General features: G+C 32.2%; 1 protein-coding gene across 2 annotated transcripts in view; it reads left to right on the forward strand.

Moving 5' to 3' along the window:
- Positions 1–16,793, forward strand: part of Rnf138 (ring finger protein 138) — a 29,593-nt gene extending 12,800 nt beyond the window's left edge. For both annotated transcript variants that reach the window (XM_047526953.1, XM_047526954.1), the window contains exons 3-8: positions 6,548–6,713; positions 7,919–8,034; positions 10,155–10,211; positions 11,502–11,610; positions 13,275–13,382; positions 14,449–16,793. In XM_047526953.1, coding sequence (XP_047382909.1) covers positions 6,548–6,713; positions 7,919–8,034; positions 10,155–10,211; positions 11,502–11,610; positions 13,275–13,382; positions 14,449–14,517 — 625 coding nt within the window. In that variant the 3' untranslated portion in view covers positions 14,518–16,793. The remainder of the gene's footprint in view (positions 1–6,547; positions 6,714–7,918; positions 8,035–10,154; positions 10,212–11,501; positions 11,611–13,274; positions 13,383–14,448) is intronic.
- Positions 16,794–19,441: the final 2,648 nt, after the last annotated feature.

Raw genomic sequence — 19,441 nt, forward strand, 5'->3', positions numbered from 1 at the left:
CTTGCCCAGCTTAAACATTTTTTATTTTGTTTTGATTTTAAAGGAGGAAAGATTTATTTAGATTTGTGGTTTTAGTCCGTTGTTAACGGACCTGTGGTAAGGCTGCATAGCTTATCTCGTGACTTGGAAAGATGGGGGCGGGCCGTGCGGAAGAGTGCAATCGCCCAGCTTAGATTTTTCTTTCTTTCTTTTTTTTTTTTTTGCGGTGCTGGGGATTGAACTCAGGGTCTTGTGCTTGCAAGACAAACACTCTGCCAACTGAGCTATGTCCCCAGCCCTCAACTTAAACTTTTTAACATGAATGCATTTATAACCAATATATAACCAATATATAGAGTATTGTTTTGGGTGCATGATATATGAAGGCTGTCTCAATCCCACTTTTTCCATAAGCTCTGTGGTTATCTGATTTTTACATGGTGCAGTGATTTTTAAGAACACATTATTGGGTGATAATAGAACTGTGTTGTGTTATAATAAATCTTGTAATAGATCTTTCACATTCTGTATATACTAACATTTCCAAGTCTATGTATGTATCCACATTTTTGTATCATTCAAAAGAAAGTTTGTATAGACATTTAATTCAAGTAACCTTAAGAGAGAGATTTCATATGAATAAAAGAAACAACCATGAACTTTATAACCACTCTTGTCAGACTGAAGTCAATGGCAGGGGCATGTGCAAACTGTACAGTCTGACTTCTTAAGAGTTGAAATATGGCAGCCTAGAATCATTCCTGGTGGCTAGTTAATCCCCAAAGAGTAAATATGGGTGAAACTGATGATTTTTACAATCTGTCAATATGAATCAAAAATCTCATTCTGGAGATTGTGAGGTCCAAGATTGAAGGACTGCATTGAATAAGGGTCTTCTTGCTGGTGGAGACCAGAGTTCCAAGACCACTCAGGGCATTGAATGGCAAGAGGGTGCCTGGAGCTTTCATTTTTTGATAGATATAGGATCACAAATTAATGGAAAAAATGACTAATGAAGGTGGTGTTTGGGCAGCTTTGCATGTGAGATCACTGTATACATATTTTTATGTGGATTAAGAAAATCACATTTTTTAATTCATCTAAAAATATGATGAGCAGAGCTTTAACTTTTTAGTAAGAAATGCAGGGGAATGTCTGATCTTAAAATGGCAAAGTCTTGACTGATAGATCACAAACTGAAATTTTAGGAAAGGGTGGTGAATTTAGACTATATTAACATTTAAAAATTTTCCATATCAGAGGATGACAGACAATGTTAAAGACAAATAATAGAATAAATAGTGATGTGGTTCTTTCAACTACAACAGATTGTATCAGAGTAAATTTGGTTTATATATGCTTTTTTTCCACTCAGCATTAATGTTTTGTTCCATCATCAAAAGGCAGTGGAAGCAAAGTACACTAAAAGTAGTTGAATATAATCAGCCACAGAATTAAACATTACCACACAGAATGCCCAACTATTATCTTCTTGGTTCAATTTGCTCTTGAGTTCTTGGAATACCTGTTGCATTGTTCTCCTTTCCTTTGTGCATTTTACATCTGTTTGCATAATTTGCCAGCTTCAACTATTTATTCCTCTGCCCCTTTTTAAATTCAGGGTAAAGTGTTTATTAGAAATGTAGTACTTTTTAAATGTGTTAGTGTGTTTATTAGGATTGTTCGAGCTTTTGTTAGAACTTTGACAAGGTTATACAGATGGTTTACTCCAACAGTTGTTTTTTCCACAAACCTTATAAGTTTTAGTGTTCAGTTATACAGAATGCAAAAAATTTCAGTATGTCATATGTTGTATAATATCAGAAATTCCTAAAGCACATACAGCAAATGATTTTAATATCTAGAAGTTAGGATTCTAGGTTGTAGATTATTTTGTGTCAGAACTTTGAGCGCATCATTCCATTCTTTTGTCATCTGTAATTGCTCATGAAGTGTCGTGCTGATCTAATTTTCTTTCTGTGGTCTATCTTTTACTCCCTCTCTGAAAACTATTAGAAGTTGAAAAAACATTTGAAAGTTTCCAGTGATCTGTGTAGGTGTGAGTCTTCACATTCATTGTATAGGTTATTCAGTTGTCTCTTATTCTGCAGATATGTTTGTTCGCTGCTGGACTCTTTCTTTTGTCTTTCAAAATAATTTTCTATTGTCTCTGTCTTCTCTTTGGTAGTTGTTGGGCCACAGAATTAGGGAATCTTATGATTTATTTCTAGGGAAATGTATTTTCTTTATTTTCTTATTTCTTATTTCTTATTTTCTTGTTTCTTTATTTTCATATTTTAATTAAATTTTATTTTTTGTGATAATTGGGATTGAACTCAGGAAAGTGTTTTTTTTTTAAGCAATTCTTTTTTTTTTAAGCCCAAATTAGAAGATAATCTTAGTTTTTCTATTTTATAACAATTTAACTCCTAATTAAATTTAAAGGGTACTTCTAATGAAGACCTTAAGTGTCATTAGAAGTGTCATTCATGAAAAAGGGCTCCTGTTATAAATGTCCAGGTCAATGAATTTTTTCCAAACTGAGCATATCTGAATACTTAGCACTCACATCAAACAGAAGAAAATTGACAACACACTGAAAAGTTGTGCACCCTGCTCCAAGGAAAATCTCACATTCTTTGGGATACCCCATCATGACTTTTAACAACATAGTTCCTCTCCTGCCTTTTTCTATTTTGTGAAAATAGAATCTTGCAGTTTGTTCTCTTTTGTATCTGTCTTCTTAATTTAACATTATATATTAAATCCGTATTATAGCTTAGCGTTGTAGCTTTTTCATCCTCATTATTGCATACTGTACTTTTCATTTTGCACATAAGCCACAATTTATTCTTTTATCAATAACATTTGTATAGCTTTTAGTTTGAGGCTATTACAAATAGTGTGCTGCAAACATTCTGGAAATTTTTTTTGATTGCATTCTGTTGGGTATATACTTTGGAGTAGAATTCCTTAGTTGTAGATACTGTTAACCAGTTTCCCTAAAGGTTGGATCAGTTTATACTCCACAGCATCAAATGTTGATTTACCACCTCCCTGACACTTGGTATTATTATTATGCCTTTATAATTTTTAGTCATCTTGATGGATACGTGATGTTATTTCATTTTTACTTTTGTCGAATAAGTGGATTTTGAAATTTTGCTTTCTTTTCTTTCCCTAAATATAACTTTAGTTTGTACATCTTAAAATTTTTAAATATTCCTTGTTAATGGAGGTATTAAGTTAACCAGCTTACTAATTAGCGGTTTTTGAATTACTATTCCACTTTATTTCTTGTATTCAGTTCCATCATTTTTATGCGTTTATCTCTTAGTAATGATTTTGCTGATGTGAACTTTGTTTACAGCTTCAATTCTGAATTCAAAGAGGAAGTTTAAGTTGGTGATAGTTTTATCTTCATCTCCAAATATTATCTCTTTAGAAGCTTTGGTAGATTGGTAGACATAGTTTCTATAACATTACTTAGTTTGGTTCTTCTTTTTCTTTGCTCTTCATTCTCAAACTCCTTTGAATTGTATTTCTTAAAATTGTTTATTTAGTATTCTTCCATCTTGTCTGTTCTTCATATTACCTTCAGTTTCAAGATCCATATTTCTAATTGTTTACTGGATATTGTGCATTGAGACCTTTTGTGTGTGTGGTACTTTGAACATAACACTTAGACTTCCTGTGCCAGATAATTCTTCCAATATTTCTCAACTTGGTAAATACATTCACCTTTTACTTAGTCTTCCAAGTTAGAAATGCCTACCTTACTTTCCTATAATTAATTATCAATTTTATCAATTTTTTTTTTCAGACCTTTTTATTTTGAGACAGGGTCACACAAAGTTTGAGACTGTCTTTGAACTTGGGATCCTCCTGTCTCAGCTTCCAGAATTCCTGGGATTACAGGCATGCACTTCAGTGCCTGGCTTTTTTTTTTTTTTTTTTTTTTTAAACACAGGAAGGCTTTATCCAAATGCAGGCAAAAACACTCAATAGAAAAATCAGTGGAATAGACAAAGGGGAAATGAAGGGAAAGGAGGAAGGATAGGATAAGGAAAGACAATGGAATGAATCTGACTTTCTTATATACATATGTGAATTTACCACAGTGAATCTCACCGTCACGTACATCTATCAGACACTAATTAAAACAAAAAAACTATAAGTAAATAACAGAAAAATCAGTAGAGGGAAAAGGACAAGGGGAAGGCAGAGGGCAGGGAAGTACTGGAGACTGAATTAGAACAAATTATATTCAGTGCTTTTATAATTGTCAAAATGTATCCTGTTATTATGTATAACTAAGAAGAAGCAATTAATAAAAGAAGTGTTTCTCTCTAAAATAGAGCTATTCTCGTTCCTCCCTTCTAAACCTGTCTTAGTGTAGACCTTACTGTGGTTTAGACTGTTTCCAGTTATTCTTTATTTAAGTGGGAGGGAGCCATCTGACACTCCTTTTTTTTTTTTTTTTTTTTTTTTTTCCTTTTTCTTTTACAGTCCCTCAGGTTGAAGAATACAAACACTGACCAAAGCAAAGTGTTTAAATGAAAAACTTATTTGAAATTTATAAAACATATAAACAAAACTTAAAATTTTAATTAGACAAATTTGTAACAAATATTATTTTATAATTTGAATATGGGTGCTTCTGGAATTATCAAAGTTAAAGTGACACTGAAACTTTTGGGGTACTCTAGGAATTTTGATAAGTGTTGATATATTGCTATCTGAAAATGTAGAATACTCATTTTCTTATATTTTCACTGTTAAGTTTTTATCTGGGATATACCCCCAAAAGCTCATGTATTGGGCAGTGCAGCAATGTTCCAAGATAGAAAGATTGGATTATGGAGTTCTGACTTAAATTAGTAGATCAATCTGCTTGATGTATTAAAATTATGAATAGGTTGGTAACAGGGTAGGTGGAGTGTACCTGGAGGAAATAACCAGGGGGTGTGCTTTCTTGGGGACTGTATTTTTCCCTGGCCCTTCCTCTCTGCTTCCTGGCTTCTATGAATTGATCAACTTTCCTCTATCATGCCCCTCTCTTGGAGTCTGCTGACCATGGACTAAACCTCTGAAACAAAGCCCAAAATAAACTTTTCTTCCTCTCAGTTGTTGTGAGGTTGAGGTAGCAGTGACAAAAACCTGACTTAACACACCCCATTATACTGGTTATTTTATTGATATTTTATAATTATGGGATATAATTAGATGCTAATTTATGATTTTTAAGACTAGTTTCTAGTTTGACAAGTGAAAACTTATATTTTGGTCTTTTTTGCTTTGCATTATTTTGATTCCTGGTTCTGGTGAATTATTAGTGTTTTAATTTATGGTCTTAATTGGTAATCACTTCTAATGCTTCTTTAATGATATTAGCTACTGCTTACTGAGCACTTTCCTGACTTTCATAGTATGATAGTTTATATCTGTTGGAATCTTCTGAATAACTCAATTGTAAATATGTTTACTGTTTTATGGATGAGGAAACTGATTTTAGAGGGAAAAATGACTTGTTCAATGCTACATAGTTAGGGAACTCAGATTCTATCATCTTTCATTGCACTATTCCCTTGCTTTTATTGGTATAAATGAGGAATATTGATACATCTGTAAGTATAGGGGATTGTATTAAATGCATACTTATTTTGGATCCCAAATATAGGCACCTGTGTGCCAGACACAGAGCCAGGATAAGAGCCTGTGATTTGTCTGGCTTTCTTAAAAGCAAAATGATCAAATGTGGTAATTATTGGAGTCAGAGGAGAAGTAGTAAAAATTTTATTTAGTTAGTTTTGTTCCACTTAGAATGTTGGCTGTGGATGTTTAATGCTGGAAGTGTTCTTAAATATTTCTTAAGCTGTGTTTCTTTGTATATTGTGGGAAGTTTTTATATTTCCTGACCACATAAGTTTGGCTAACAGGTTTTTCCTTAGCAGAGGAAACATAATTTTTTCCTACAACCTCCCTAATCCATCTATACATTCTTTTTTTTGGTGGTGCTGGGGATCAAACCCACTTCCTCATTCACGCTAGGCAAGTGTTCTACCACTGTACTCCCTACTTCTAACCCTGTGCAGTTATGTGTAGTAGACCTGATAGTATTTTGTGGGAACATCTTGATATATATTAGTTTGAGACAAAAGCTGATGTGATTCAGCCTTTCATTTTGTAAGGGGAGAAAAATGGAGATTCAGTATAGATGTGCTGCTTCACACAGCTACTAAATGGCCGAGCCAGAATAAGATTTGTTCTTCCTTTGTACCATGCTTTCTCTGATTTTGTTATATAGTAATATTTATTTTCTTCATACACTCTATTAAAAAGTTATAAAGTAGACCTGTTTGTAACTTCTTTTATGTTCCCATCTAATCCAGTTATTAGTCTTATTCTCTGAGAAATAACATACATAGTTCTTAAAATTCTGAAGTGCATATGAATAGCCTAACGTACTTAGCATAAATATTTGTCCATAGTCACTTTTTTGTTTAATCATAGAAGTGAAAAGAGTACTTTTTTTCTGTAACTAACATGTCACAAATGTTTGATTTAGTTTCTGTAGAAAATGTTTCCTGACTGCAATGAGAGAAAGTGGAATACATTGTCCCCTATGTCGTGGAAATGTGACTAGAAGAGAAAGAGCGTGTCCAGAACGGGCCTTAGATCTTGAAAATATCATGAGGAAGTTTTCGGGTAGCTGTAGATGCTGTGCAAAACAGGTAGAGTAATACTCTATAAAGGTTAAAAATTCTACTCTGAAATTTTTGTTTGGACATTCTTGGTGGTTGCTTGCACTGTTTTAAAGAGAAAGATGTTTTTTAGCTTGGGAGTTGGGTAGAAAGAGCAAAAAAGTTGTGTCTATAGATTTTATTAGATTATAAGTTTATTGAGAACAGAGAGACTGAAAGATAAAAATCTCTGAATTGGCCATATTTTTTTAGCATGGTATTTCCCATCAAGTAATTGCTCATTAATTACTTGCAAAATTAATTGAGCACTTAGTTCATTTATATCCCATTGTGGTGGATTTAGTTTTCTGACAATAGCATCAGTATTGTAGCTTTGCACATAGATACGTTAATAGTTTAGCCAAATTGATTTCTATAGTGAAGGAATTCTCTAAGGGCATGCTTTATATCTGCTTTATATATGTATTTAAGAAATCACAAAGTAGTTGGCAGAAGACTTTGGTTAATTTTTAAGGAATGGGTAGGAAAATCAGGTGTTTATATATATAATTGACATTCTGTTATCTGGATTGTATTGTTCTATTATTTGGAGAAGGTGTGAAATGATGAGGAGTGACTAGACTTTGAGTAGATTTATGTGTCTAGATTTATTGTAAACATTTTTTCTGAAAATTATAATAAAGTCAGTGAACAAAACCAGTTGCCATTTTATGCATTCACACAAGTTAGATCTGCTTTTCCATGTCTTTAAGGAAGGTGTTTAACTGACAGAGCAATGGAGTGAAGCTGGAAAACGTACTTGAGAGATTCTCACTTTACTCCTCAGTGAGAGACTGAAAAATGTTCCAAATATTAACTTGGGAACTTAATTTTTTAAAAATGCTTTCTAACTGCTACAAGTAGTTAAAGAAATGCCCAATAAAATGAGCCAATCTTAGTATTTTTGACTTTTTTCAATATTATTAGTGTTATCATTTCAAATATAAAATTATTTGTTGATATTTTTTGCTGTGATTTTATAGAAAGTGAACTATTCTCCAAGGTCAGCATCTAATAGAAATGTATTTCCTATTTGAAACTTCTGCTTAAGTATTAAGTAATTGTTTCTTAAAAACACTCTTATTCAAAAGAGTTTAATCTTGTTTAATTTCATCATCTATTTTTATCTTTTATCTATTTTTCTTTTGTTGGCAGTGTCAACTAAATATTACTAAAATATTTTAATCTATTTACAGATTAAATTCTATCGCATGAGACATCATTATAAATCTTGTAAGAAGTATCAGGATGAATATGGTGTTTCTTCTATCATTCCAAACTTTCAGATATCTCAAGATTCAGTAGGGAATAGGTAAGCAGCCTTTATTCCTAAAAGTATAATTTTATAATTAAAATGGGAATTGTTTTGGGGGAACTGTGATTTTTTTTTTTTTTGTATATATTTTAAAAGTAAATTCTAGCAACTGTCAGAACATTTGCCTTCAAAATTTGTGATAAAAATGAAAAAGTTACTTTAAAAGTAAGTTTTGTTTTATTTAGTGGTATAAAGTATTAAAAAGAATTTTTATTTTTAAATTTTATACTGAGGATTGAACTCAGGGGCACTTTACCTCTGAGCTGTTTACCAGTTCTTTTTTACTTTGAGATAGAGTCTCACTAAGTGGCTGAGACGAATCTTAACCTGGTATCCTGCCTCAGCTTCCAAAGTAGCTGGAGGCAATACTTTAAAATTAAAACTTTTTTTTTTTTAAACACTACTGACACAGTAATTGAAAACTTGGATCCAAGTTTACTTTGTTTTGATACCTGATTATGATGACTATTGTGACTGGAAGAGATACCTACCTATAAAAAATGTAGATTTCAGCTGGGTGCGGTGGAACACGCCTGTAATCCCAGGGGCTAAGTAGGCTGAGGCAGGAGGATTGAGAGTTTAAAGCCAGCCTCAGCAAAAGCAAGGCATTAAATAAGCAAGTAGGTGAGAGACTCTGTTCTAAATAAAATACAAAATGGGACTGGGGATGTGGCTCAGTGGTCAAGCACCCCTGAATCCAATCCCTGGTACCAAAACAAATGTAGATTTCAAATGGAGGTATGCTGTATGTTCAAATTACTAAAATTTTAGTCCCTTTCACTAAATATCAAAAGGACTTTTGTTGAAATTTTCATCTTCTGTGATAATAACTGTTCTTAAAAACCAACCAGAAATTGTTATGTTTTTAAAGGGCACATTCATTCAAATTCCATTGGAATGTATTTATTTAGAATATTTTTAACTGGTTAGGAAAACTTGTTACCAAGTTGAATTTGAGTGTTTTTTAAAGAGAGGTAGTCTCCCTGTGTTGCCCACACTGGCCTCCAGCTCCTGGGCCCAAGCAGTCCTTCTGCCTCAGCCTCCTGAGTTACTGGAACTACAAGCATGCCCCGCTTGAGATTTTTGAAAATTGGTGTCACATACTGCATTTGGTTACAAAAATCATATAACATCCTCTTAATAGTTTGAGTTTATTTTAAAGAGCGTTTTTTTTAGTGTTCTGTTGTTAAAATGCCACCTTTCCCAGGACAGATTAATATCTGTCAAAAGATGCAAAATAATCATTTGAAAGTCTTTTATTTAGGTATGTAATTTAGCAGGTGAAGTCTTGCATAGACTGTGTGGAGAGGTTGTTATCTTCATGGAAGGTGCCTTTTCACTGAGTACACATTGTTATATGTAGCTTTATTTTGAAAAATTATAAAAAAAAGACCATCTGTTAGGTAGGTGATATACTATTGCTTGTCTTATTATAAGAGAAAATTGAATAATGTTTTTTTTAAAGTTCAACAACCTTTAACTTTTAGGATTGAGATACAGAGCATACCTCTTTAGGACTACTACCTGACTCTTTACTATTAAGATTTCTATTTTTGAAGGACCTTGCTTTTATAAAATTGACCAAATGAATGAAATTCTCTTTCACATAAGTGACAGTCCCCCTGGCATACCCACTCTTCCTTAAAGATTCCTCTAATATTTTATATGACACATGATTGGCAAGTGAAGATAACAAGATGTATATATTAAATATTAGTGGAGTTTGGGAGTAAAATATAAGTGTAGTAAATGGTCAGGTATTTTCTTAAGCCTACTCCATTTTGGAGGCACAACCTTGAACCATATCCTAGCTACATGTGTTTAAAATCTTACTGGTAGAGATAGAGAAATAGGATTTAAGGTAATTGCAGAATTCTCTAATCTATACTTTTGTGACTGCATATTAATTTTAAAAGACATAAGAACCTAATAAGCAGAGCAGTTCTATCTTAATTTGTTTGAAAAGTAATTGCTATAATTATTGCATGTTCAGAACTATTTGAAATTTATACTTTAAAAAAAATTCAGACTGCTTGTCTTCATTAACATTTCAAGTTAATAAATCCCCGATGTGTTTTAACTGAAGGTTTTAACTATTTTCCCTTGTGCTTATTAAGTAATAGGAGTGAAACGTCCACATCTGATAACACAGAAACTTACCAAGAGAGTACAAGGTAAACTTTTCTAAAAATTTTGCTAATTTAGTAAATAGTATTCATCACTTTATCAAATAGTAGACTTGTAAATTATATTTTTATTTAGTTAAATCATTAGCCATAGTGCTAGAAATTGGTAGTTTAGGAAAAAACAGTGTAATTTTTGCTTTTAAGAATTGCATTAGATTCAGAAAGTTTAATTATTCTCTTTGACTGTGGTCAGGTTTCTTCCATGCATGATTCAGATAGAGTTGTCAATGTTGAACTCTTCCTTGCTGACTTTGAGAGGTATTAAAACCTAATAATACTTGATCCTCAGATTGTTTTGAAGTACTTTATTCTGGTGATCAGTGTGTTTTTGCTTTATAAATTTTATATGTTCAATTCCTAGGACCTGGATTATATTAAAGATGTAATTTATTATTATTAGTAGTAGTAGTATTTGTACTGAGGATTTAATCCCGGGTGCTTTACCACTGAACTATATCCCCAGTTGTTGTTTTTATTATATTGGGGATTGAACCCATAGGTTCTTTACTACTGAGCCACAGCCTACTCTTTTTCATTTTTTATTTTGAAACTGGGTCTTTTCTAAGTTGCTCAGTCCTTACTTGTTGCTGAGGCTGGCCTCAAGGGTTGAGATTCTACTGCCTCAGCCTCCTGAGTTTCTGGGATTACAGGCATGGGCTTTTATGTCAGCTAAAGATAGGTGTAATTTTGGTGGAAGACTTAGAAGTTTTAAATTTCAGCACCAGACACTGGTGCATGCTTATAATCCCAGTGACTCAGGAGGCTGAGGAGGATCACAAGTTTAAGGTCAGACTCTGCAGCTTAGTAAGGCCCTAAAAATAATAAAGTGTAGGAATGTAACTTGGAGGTAAAGTGCCTGGGTTCAATCCCCAGTACCACAGGGAAAAAAATTTTTTTTAATTATTAGATATGAGATTTCCAAATTGGGCACTATAGAATATTTAAAAATTTCAAGGGACACACAGTGACATCCATTAGCTTCACATTAGTGATTGATTATAATTGTTTGGACTTAACTACTTAAAAACAACTAGGTCTTTGTTTTTGTTTTGATATAGGCAGACTCCATGAAAAATATTTAACAGTAGTATTATAAACAGATTGTTTGAGAAGTTCTGTTATAAATCATTTGTTGAAAACATTTTGAAAATGTGAGACTGTTTCAATAGTCTAATGATTATAACTTTAAAAACAAGCTCACCTTGGTCAAAATATTGGAGAGCTCATTTTTTGTTATGATTTTGAATTAAATATGTTTCATTTACAATTGTTTTCTAGTTCTGGGCATCCCACCTTTAAGTGTCCCTTGTGTCAAGAGTCAAATTTTACCAGACAGCGTTTACTTGATCACTGTAACAGTAACCACCTATTTCAGATAGTTCCTGTGGTAAGTACATATATAAGACAGTCTTCTGCTTAAAGCATGCTGCCTCATTTATTTTACTTTATATATGCAAAAGGGAAGGCCATTGATATAAATTTGGATAGAGCATTATCAGTAAGTATATTTTGGTCAATAAAGATTGATAACCGTGAGCCAAAATGAGATATTTAGAAATCCAAGGGAGATGCTTATTATGAGATAGCATAGGAGGACAGCCTGGAGAAGAGTAATGAATGTGAGGTGAACAGGAAACTCGACAGTTGTAGAACCTTAGTCTGTTGGGTCCTTTCAGTTTTTTCATCTGTATTCCAGCAGGTATTTTTAATTCTACGTTTGCAGAATCTAATGTATGAATGCATAAAGCAGGGAAGGAAAAGAACCATATTTTCTTTGAGTTTTATATTGAATTAACAATTTCTATTCATTTCTGCTTAATATTCAATGTATTGTAAACTTTGACCGGAGTCCAGTCACTTAAGTTTCTTTTTATATTATTTAGTATATCATCCATTCACTTTTTTTTTTTTTTTTTTTTATCTTTTTTGGGGTGAGGGTGATTTTTTGTTGCTGTTGTTGGAACTGGGGGTCAAACCCAGGACTTTGCAAATATGAGGTAAATACTTTGCCATTGAGGTACATCCCAGCCCTTATCCATTTACTTTTTTCTTTTTAATTGTTTTTTTTTTCAGTTGTAGGTGGACACAATACCTTTATTTTACTTATTTTTATGTGGTGCTGAGTATTGAATCCGATGCCTCACACATGCAAGACAAGCACTCTACCACTGAACCACAACCCCAGCCCTCCATTCACTTTTAAAGATGTACTTCATTAAAAATTTAAGATTACAATTTAAACTTCAAAATTTACATAATTTTTATTTTACATAAAAGGAAATGAAACTAAAAATATATCATGGTTTTTGTGTATCTCAAATGAGATTTTATACTATAAAGGCAATTAATAACCCTCCTTACTATTGGTGTTATTATAGACTCGTGTTTGTATTAAAACAATTGTGTGATTGGAGATAAAGTGATAGAATATATAAATATCTCTTATTAGTGCATTTTTTAAAAGTAATTTGGGAATTGATCTAGTTATGAAATTTGATCTTTAGAAATGTTTTTCATCAAGGGCTAGAAATGTAACTTGGTGTGGTAGAAGGCTTTCCTAGCAGGCTTGAGGTCTTGGGTTGGCTTCCCAGCACCATTAAAATAAAAGAAAGTATTTTCATGTATAGTCATTACCTCAGATACTTCAGATTTGGTTTCAAACCACTGCAATACAGCAAATATTGCAATAAAGCAAGTCATACAAAATATTTGATTTCCCAGTGTATATAAAAGTTTGTTTACACTATACTGTAGTTTATTATGTGTGTACTTACTGTGTCAAAATTTTAAAAAAAGCAATGTGCACAGCTTAGTTAAATACTTTATTGCAAAAGTGTTAGCGGATATTATTTGAGTTTTGGAAAAATGGTGCCAATAAAAGTTGCTTAAATCTTCCATTTTTAAAAAGTGTAATCTCTGCAAAATGTAATTAAGTAACATAAGACTGATCTTTTTCAGTAACATATGCCTGTGTCATTTTAATATATTCTCAATAATTATGTAAAGTTTGATTGTTTTCATTTTTTATTTGAAACAATCTTCTTTTCATAGACATGTCCTATTTGTGTGTCTCTTCCTTGGGGAGATCCTAGCCAGATTACTAGAAATTTTGTTAGTCATCTAAATCAAAGACATCAGTTTGATTATGGAGAATTTGTGGTAAGTAAATTCTTTAAGAAAGTTTACCATTTAAATATTCAAGTTAAATTATTTTTTTCAATCTAGACAAGGTTTTGTTTGTTTGTTTTGTTTTTTGTTTTTTGTACTGTGGATTGAATACAGGACAGTCTACCACTAAAGTATATTTCCAACCCTTTTTATTTTTTGTTTTGAGATGGTTTTGCTAAGTTGCCAAGGTTGGTCTCAAACTTGAGATTATCCTGTGTTGCTGGGATTGCAGACATGCACCCCTATGCCTGGCTAGACTTGAATTTTAAGGCAATCTATTATACCATACTGGTTAGATATACAGCAAGTTATTTTATTTTTGGAAATAATATTGGTAAACTTTAGAGATGTGGTAAAAACTAAATTGACTATTTTAGTGAATTAACAGAAGAGCAGACCCCCTAGACCTACAAAATTCTGATTTATATAAAAACTCTGTGTGGAATTAAGGGAAAATTGTATTACTTGAGTTAAAATTGATACAACATATGAAAGATGTATTTCTTATATACTATAAATAGTAAAAGTTTATTTCTTTGAGCAAATGTATCACTTATGATTGTCAGTTACAATTAAGCATAATTTTGATTAATGATTGGAACTATAAATTTTATTGTTTGCTGGCCTTATTAGTCCTAAATAATTACAGCAAAACTTAATTGAAGTTGAAGTATTTAGATCTTTTAATCTTTTATCTATTTGTTTTTTCATACTGGAAATTGAACTCAGGGGTGCACTTTACTACTGAGCTACATGCCCAGCCCTTTTTATATTTTGTTTTTATTTTGAGAGAGTATCTTGCTAAGTTGCCCAACTTAGCCTCAAGCTCTTGTGATCCTCCCACTTTAGCCTCCTCAGTTGCTGGAATTATAGATGTCACACCCATCTTAATCTTATATTTTAAAGTATACTATGTGTTGTCCATAAAGTTGTCCTGAATGTAATGTACATCAGGATCAGAAATATACTAGATAAAATGTGGAGTAGTTGAGTATTTTCTTATTGACAGCTTAATTTTGTGTGTGTGTGTGTGTGTGTGTGTGTGTGTGTGTTTTAGAATCTTCAACTAGATGAAGAAACCCAATATCAAACTGCCGTTGAGGAATCTTTTCAAGTAAACATCTGAAGCCTGTAGACATCTCTGCATCTTTGTACCTGCAAGTGCCATCTTTAAGGGGAAAACTACATGAAGTCACCGTTTCAGCAACTTGATGTGTATATTAATAAAAGTAATTCAGTCTATTGTTTTAAATTTTTAATTGAAAATAAAGGTTGGGCCACACAAAAACTTTATCCTCTTGACAAGTTAAAAAATGACAGTTATGACATTACTTTAAAAGGATAAAAAGGATTGTATTTCACTAAGGTAGTAGTGAAAAGGGAATCCCTATTTTACTTTTATCTTTTTTTATATTACATATTTTTGAATTTTTCATTATTATTATGTTGCTTTTGAAATTTGGTGCAGTTTCTCCTATTTATTGTACACAGGTATCACACAATAGCAAATTCTGAAAGACGTGATTGATATAAACTTAACAAATCTGAGCCAGTTGTCAGAGTTGCAGAATGAAAACTTGAAGTGCTAAATGGAAGAATCCAAAGGAAATTTTTTAAACACAGATTATAGCTGAAGTATTCAACTATAAGAAAATTGTATTTATATAACATTTAGTATTTTTGAAGACTAATGAGATTTCTTTAATAATTTTAACTCTTTAAAAAGTAAAAGTTCATTGTAAAAACATTTCCTTTTTGCTATTAGAAGGAAATATCAAGAGAAAAATTTATTTCTTTTGGGCAGTTGGTAATTCAATCTTGTTTGTTTGACTAATTTGTAAGCTGAAGTACTAAGCTGAATAACAGTGGTTTTGCCACAGAATTTTCAATAGCCAGCGTTTCTCATTAGCTAAGATGAAACTTAGTAAAAACTTTCAGTTGGTGATATTATATTCTACAGATATACTTAAATGAGAAATTTAAAGAAATTCAAAGCTAAAGATATATATGGACATACACTTTTGTGTATATATACATAACATACATATACATATATATCTTTGCATGCAGTTTGTCAGGTTATACATAATTTTTATTAAGGATTTAAAAATGAACAAGCAATATAGGATTGAATTATCTGATTTGATTAAAATTTTGTATATCACCAAATTTTTTAAAAGTAGTCAAATGCTAAGTGGTATAAGTTGGTTGCTATTACACCTTAAAAATTGAGTTTACACACAATTACCTGTTGTTATGGTGCTCATTTGTTATTCTCAAAAATAATGCGTGGCTATGATGTAGTGAAAACAGATTTTACCAGCCACAGTTTCACTACTTTGTAGTCAAAACTAAGTTTGTTCTTAATATTCTGTAATGGGAATCATAAAGTATTTTATAGAAGGGCCAAATCACAGAAAAAAAAGGATAAAGTTAATTCACTGACATTCCATACTAATATACAATGTTTATGCTTTCTTTAAAATTACTAAAAGATCAAAATCTCAGTAGTTTGCTGCTAATATATACATATATTGTATAAAAAGGTATATTTTGGTTTTCTTAAAACCCTTGTTGACTTTTCTACAGTGAACATTTTTTTAAACTTGATTTAATAAAAATGTTAATTTTGGAAGTGAAGTTTTGTAAAAACCTTTTTCAGTCAAACAGCAATGACTTTATTTATAGATAGTAATAACAATCACACAAAAAGCCATACATCTTAATGCCTTTGTTCTGTTATTCTAAGAGTGATGTTTACTGTATGCTTTAACATTTTCTCTGCAGTTAACATGAGTATAATTTTAAGAACAACTGTATGAGTTCTTTTTAGAAAGGTACTTCGACCGTAGGTTTTTTTTTTTTTTTTCCAGTTTAAAGCAATAACTTTAGTAGTAGTTTCTTTCAAAGTTTAATATGTCTGATATGTCAACCTAAACCATTCTGAAATTTGCAAACTTCTTTAAAGGAAAGTTGTCGTAGAGGTCATCTTGATAAATTGTGTTTTGAAGTTTTGTGAATGAGTTAAATATTAATAGTCTTGTGTGTTTTACATATAAGATTTTTCATAAGGAAAATATTTACTTTGGTATTTGCTTTTCTCTGGGAACTCAAGTGTGGAAATAATTGTTTAAAATCTCCCCTCCTTTGTCAGTGGGTTGAAAATAGGGATAAACCTGTACACATTTAATTCTTGGAAATTAGGTTCATGGGGAAAAGTTCTTATTTTAAATATTTGTCAGGATAAAGGAGGGAAACTGTATTAATACTGATACCTAAATTTCACAATACCACTTAGGAAAGCCTTTTCTCTCAACATATTACAGTTTATGTTGTTTGTTTAAACAGAGTCTTATTTGAGATGTATTGCTTTATTTTTCAATTAAAAGTGGTTTTCTCCTACTTGTGTGTCTAATTAAAATTTTGTCCAGAGGCAAATATAACATTTAACTCTTAACTCACTCTGAAAGATATATAGATGATAATCCATTTTGTACTAAAAAAAAAAAAAAAAAAAAAAAAAAAAATGAATAGGCAGAAGTTACCACATGCTCGTACTATTGAATTTAACCTTGTAAAGCTGTTTTATGAAGTGTCCATCTAACAAGATTCTTACAAGTCCTGATAGAAAGCTAGTTAACTGGTTAATAAATACCTTTATGTAGACAAATTACCTTGAACATATGAGGGCTGTAAGAATCTATTGCAAATATAATGTCATATGCCTTTTGGGCTGCTTGGTAAGTATTACCTTCAGTGAACTATAACTTCTATGGAAACCCGTTAAGTCTACTACTCAATCCTTTTTAAAATGGAGTGCTATTTCAGCCTGTGTAGAAATGGTGTGACCCAGAAAATGTCTGTGTGTGAAATTCATAATAGAAATAAAGCATGCACTCCATACCACCTAGTGTGTACAATATAATTTTTACAAATTCTGTAATACAGTTGCAGAACATGAAGCATATTAGGAGATTTTATTAAGATGATTATGTAATTCTGAAGGAGGTTTATGGGAACTGGGGAAAACCATGTTACAGTCCAGATACCCTTACCCCAACAGCAAGTTAAATCTTTGGGATCAAAGAAGATAGACATTATATTCTGTCCCACTGGTGAAATTAGGAAGATACATGGCTGTATTTTTTTTTAATGCTGTATTTGTGTATTTCATTAGCTTGCATTAGATTATGCAATTTTCTTGATAATTTTTTTCTTCTTTGATGTCAGGAATTGAATCCAGAGCCTTCTGCATACTAAGCATGTATTCTTACCACAGAGCTATATCACCAACTCCTGTATAACAGGATTTCTTCCCATCACCCTGGTACTGGGGATTAGACTCAGGGTTGTTCTACACCAAGCTACCCCTAATTTAATCCCTTTATTTTATTTTGAGATAGATTCTTGCTAAATTGAGTAGGCTGGCCTTGAACTTGTGATTCTCCTGCCTCAAGTTCCCAAATTGCTAGGATTACAGGTATATACCAGTGGTATATACTGCCATGCCTGGCTCTAACAGCATTTTTTTTTTTCTTTGTACTGGGGATTGAACCCAGGAGGGGCTTTATAACTGAGCTATATTCCCAGCCCTTTTTATTTTTTGAGACAAGCTCTCACTAAGTTGCTTAGGGCTGGCTTTGAATTTGTGAAGTTCCTTGCCTTAACCCTTCAGAATTGCTGGATTACAGGTGTGTGTCAGTACGCCCAGTTTATAACAGGAATTCTTAAGAGTCTGATATTGAAAGGTCCTGTTGTGCAGAATTTAAGATGATCAGGGCAAGGGAGTGAGTATATGGAGTACAGGACACTTGTTAGATGAGAGCTATTAGGTGGAGGATATAGAGAGGAAAAAAACAGGATGTGAAGGATACTGAAAGTGTAAAGTGAACAGTAACCTGAGTAATCACTCAAGAAAAATCACTACTGGAATCCCTTAAATCCCCTTCTTCGTATTTCTAGTTACTGATTCCACCATCACTACATAACCTGTAAATACCACAAATGGTTTTGCCACCTTTTATGTAAGTAGAAGCACAAAGTATTTTTAATCTAGCTACTTTTTGCTCAAGATTGTTTTTTGAGATTTTTCTGTCAGTTTTATCTTCCTTACAGCTGTCAGCAGTAACTTTTGTCCAGAATAGAAAAAGTCTATCTAAAGTTAAGTTTTAATATTTGTGAAAATTGTATTCCATCATCTTGTTGACTGTGGTTACCAATTGTAGGTAAAAAATGTCTAGTCTTCCCCTTACAATCTCAGGAAACAAGTGAAGAGTCTAACAAGTGACCTAACACTGCTGTGACCTGACCTTTTCCATAAGCTATGTTGTGGATATTTTCAAGCATTTGGTAGGGATGGGATTTATTCATTTATTTGCATTGCTGGAGATTGCATGCAGGCCCTTGTACAAGCTAAGCTTGTGTTCTACCCAGTGCTATGGGATTTTAATAAGTGTATAAGGACTAAATTTCTTAGGAATAGAGTCCAAAGCTAATAGAAACTAAAGGGACTGCAGTAGATAAAAAATGAAAGGATCTTTGTTGGGAGATGAGGCGATGAGAACACAAAGCCTAATTTCTTGGGCCAGGCTGGTTTTGCTGATTCTGCTGGTGGATATTTGTGTGGTTTTGGACAACTTACTGTTTTCCTCTCTGTTTTCTGAGGGTTGGATAATGTACAAAGAGCCTGCTACTTTATACCAACTGTATTTTTCTGTTTCCAAATAAAATTGATATATTATACCACAGTCATTTTTTAAATGTTTTTGAAGTAGTTTTAGGTTCACTTAGAGTTCTCAAACTTTTTGGTCTCAGGAACCCTATATACACTTAGAAATCATTGAGAACCTCATAGAGATTTTGTTTTTGTGGGTATATTTATTGTATTAAAATGAAAATTTTTTTTTTGATTTCAAATAATCCTTTGCATTATCATTAGTGTTTTAGTTCTTATTTTTTAATATTTTTTCATTTTTCAGAGCCTGGGATTCAACACACATCTATGAATCTTTTACCTATGCACGATTTTGTAACTCTGTAATGGTCCATCA

Source organism: Sciurus carolinensis, chromosome 15, assembly GCF_902686445.1.
Source record: "Sciurus carolinensis chromosome 15, mSciCar1.2, whole genome shotgun sequence".
In the NCBI taxonomy this organism is placed as follows: Eukaryota; Metazoa; Chordata; class Mammalia; order Rodentia; family Sciuridae; genus Sciurus; species Sciurus carolinensis.